General features: G+C 36.3%; 1 protein-coding gene across 1 annotated transcript; it reads left to right on the plus strand.

Annotated features, from left to right (window-relative positions):
• The first annotated feature begins 628 nt into the window (after positions 1-628).
• Positions 629-2,369, plus strand: LOC131626023 (uncharacterized). The gene is made up of 4 exons (XM_058896842.1): positions 629-1,120; positions 1,429-1,575; positions 1,678-1,857; positions 1,959-2,369. Exons 1-4 carry the CDS (start codon positions 629-631, stop codon positions 2,367-2,369), a joined length of 1,230 nt encoding a protein of 409 aa, XP_058752825.1.
• Positions 2,370-2,853: the final 484 nt, after the last annotated feature.

A 2,853-nucleotide genomic window follows, 5' to 3' on the forward strand; every position in this document is an offset into this window, starting at 1 on the left:
CGCTGATTTTATGCATACTCTTTATACTTTTCCTGAAATGGAAAACGTGAATAATTAGAGTACCACATTGTCTTATACAAAATTCATACATAATGTTATCATCAAAACTAATAATATTTATCAGAACATTTCTTGTTCTAACAGTCCTCACATACTGGACTCAAGACAATTTAACTAAACACAATTTCAAATGAAAACATACTGCAACAATGCTTAATAATGAAACAGAACATGATGATAATAATAATAATATGGAAACAATAAACTTGAATTAAAACTCGTTGGGCCTTGATGACTATAGAACGATTTTTTTGGTGGGGAGCCTCTACAAGATTATCTCAAAGTTGTTGGCTAGTAGGATCAAAGTGGTTTTGGATTCGATTATTTCTAATTGCCAAAATGCCTTCGTTCCGGGAAGACAAATGGTGGACGGGTGTTAGTCGCAAATGAATTGGTGGATTTTGCTTCTAAGGAAGGGAAGGAATGCCTTTTGTTTAAGGTTGATTTTGAAAAGGCATACGATAACGCTTCTTGGAATTATTTGAGGTACATGATGAGGAGATTCAGAATCGGTGATAGGTGGATGAGATGGATCGAGGCAATGATTTTCTCGAGTAAGATATCGGTAATGGTGAACGGTAGTCCGACTTATGAATTTGGGGTGGAGAAGGGTTTGCGTCAAGGAGATCCTATTTCTCCTTTTCTTTTTGTTATAGCGGTGGAAGGATTAAAACTTCTAATCAACAAGGCGGTGGATAGTGGAGGGTATGCAGGTTGTAATGTTAAAGGAAGATGTTTTATGGATATTCTCCAATTTTCCGACGACATGCTCTTGGTAGGAGATGGGAGTTGGAATCATATTAGGGCTATAAAAGTGGTTTTGAAGAGATTTGATCTCGTTTCGGGTTTAGCTATAAATTTTCACAAAAGTAAGAGAATCCGTATTAATATTAAGGATAGTCACATGGAATTTCCAGAGAATTATTTTGGTTGTAAAAAGGAGTCAAAAGAGTTTATCTTCCTTGGAATACCTATTGGATCCAATCCTAGAAAATTTCATTGTTGGAGTTCTTTGGTGGAGAAAATGCGGAGGAGATTGTCTTCATGGAACGGTAGATGGGTTAGCTTCGGTGGGAGGATAGCGCTAATCAAATCGGTCCTTAGTAGTTTGGCGATTTTTAATTTATCCTTTTACAAAGCCCCTAAGAAGGTGATAAAGGAAACTAATCAAATCCAAAGTAACTTTTTATTGGGGGATCGGAAGAGAAAAGGAAAACGCATTGGGTCGGTTGGAATGAAGTTTGTTTGCCGGTTGATAAAGGATGGCTTGGGATTAGGAGAATGGAGGAATTTAATTTGGCTCTTTTGTACAAAAGGCGGTGAAAAATTATTCAAGCTACCAATTCCCTTTGGTACCGTATGTTGAAGGATCGATACAACGATGTTAAGTTGATAGCAGCCAACGGTATTGGTAATCTTGATAAAAGTTTATCCTCATCAATTTGGTGGGCGGACATCTCTACTTTAGGGAAAAATATCCAGAGTGAGATTGTTGAGAAGTACTGCAAGTTCTGGGTTTCAAACGAATTTACTACCTCTTTTTGGCATTCAAATTGGCTTGATGATTATGTTTTAAAAGATGTTGTCCCATTGTTATTTCATGTTTCTGCCTTGCAGGATGCTTCGATTGCGGAAATGAGAGGTTGGAGAAATGGTTCTTGGTTATGGAATGATTTTGGAGTTCTGATTGGCTTTTATCTCGCGGCTGAAGCAGACTGTTTGAAACAGTTATTGGCCGATGCTGCTACTGTGTTGACAGAAGGGGGGACAACCCCGTCTAGACGCTGTCAAGTGATGGTATTTACAGCGTTTCCTCGTGTTACGGCGCTTTATGCAATAGGTTCATTCCTCTTGGCCCTCCGAACCGTTATGACTCAGCTTTTTCTTTGATATGAAAGGTGCAAGTTCCGTTAAAGGTTAGATTTTTTGGTTGGAGATGCCTTTTGGATAGAATCCCATCTAAAGAGAAGTTGTTAGATAAGAATATGCTAAATTTTGCCACCAATTCAAACTGTGTCTTCTGTAATGATATGTTGGAATCATCTAGTCATTTGATCATGAATTGTCGAGTGGTTCAATTGGTGTGGAAGGATATGGCCGAGTGGTTAGATTTGGAGTTCAATATTATTTGGAGCATGTGGATGTGTAGGAACCATATTATTTTCAATAATAATGTTTGGAATGTTTCAGATATGGTGTGGAGCTGTAAAGCTTTGGTGTGGAGATGGGCTTTAGGAAAAATTATACAATCCAACTGTAACTTTTATGAGTTTAGCAAAAACCCTTTACCAGTACTATACTTAGGATAGGTGTATTTGGTTGTGTAATTTTCTTTTTGTTCTATATTGCCCTTTCTTTTGTTTGGTTCTTGGAGTTTTAGCTCCCTTCAATAGATTCTTGCTTTTAAAAAAATATAATATGGACATAATTATCAGTCTTTAATACTGTTCAGTTAATTAACCATGCATATAAAATGTCCCTATATATCATTCATGTTAACAGTAAAACAATTAAATCAGACACATCACCAGCTTGGTTAAAACTAAGCAATAAATTAATTAAACAATAGTTGCAAAACAGAATTCTGGTATAAACATCTGTACATACATGGAAACTTTGATGTATCTTTACTTCTCTTATTTCAAAATGTAGACAAACTTTTCACTTTTCAAAACTGGCTCACCATTTTATGTCATAGATAGACTCATAGTCATACATGTCAAACTTGAATCATATTCATGATTCTCCATTTTACACTATAGTAACCAATGCAAACCAACAGCAAACGGAATT

Source organism: Vicia villosa, unplaced genomic scaffold, assembly GCF_029867415.1.
Source record: "Vicia villosa cultivar HV-30 ecotype Madison, WI unplaced genomic scaffold, Vvil1.0 ctg.000255F_1_1_2_unsc, whole genome shotgun sequence".
Lineage (NCBI taxonomy): Eukaryota > Viridiplantae > Streptophyta > Magnoliopsida > Fabales > Fabaceae > Vicia > Vicia villosa.

What these genes read in the sequence shown, in the direction of transcription:
- LOC131626023 (XM_058896842.1), top strand. Translation starts at nt 629, where the DNA reads ATGGTGAACGGTAGTCCGACTTATGAATTTGGGGTGGAGAAGGGTTTG. An exon ending in AGAAGTACTGCAAGTTCTGG is followed by an intron (nt 1,576 to 1,677) that starts GTTTCAAACGAA and finishes TCTGCCTTGCAG; the next exon opens with GATGCTTCGATTGCGGAAAT. An exon ending in CTAGACGCTGTCAAGTGATG is followed by an intron (nt 1,858 to 1,958) that starts GTATTTACAGCG and finishes TTGATATGAAAG; the next exon opens with GTGCAAGTTCCGTTAAAGGT.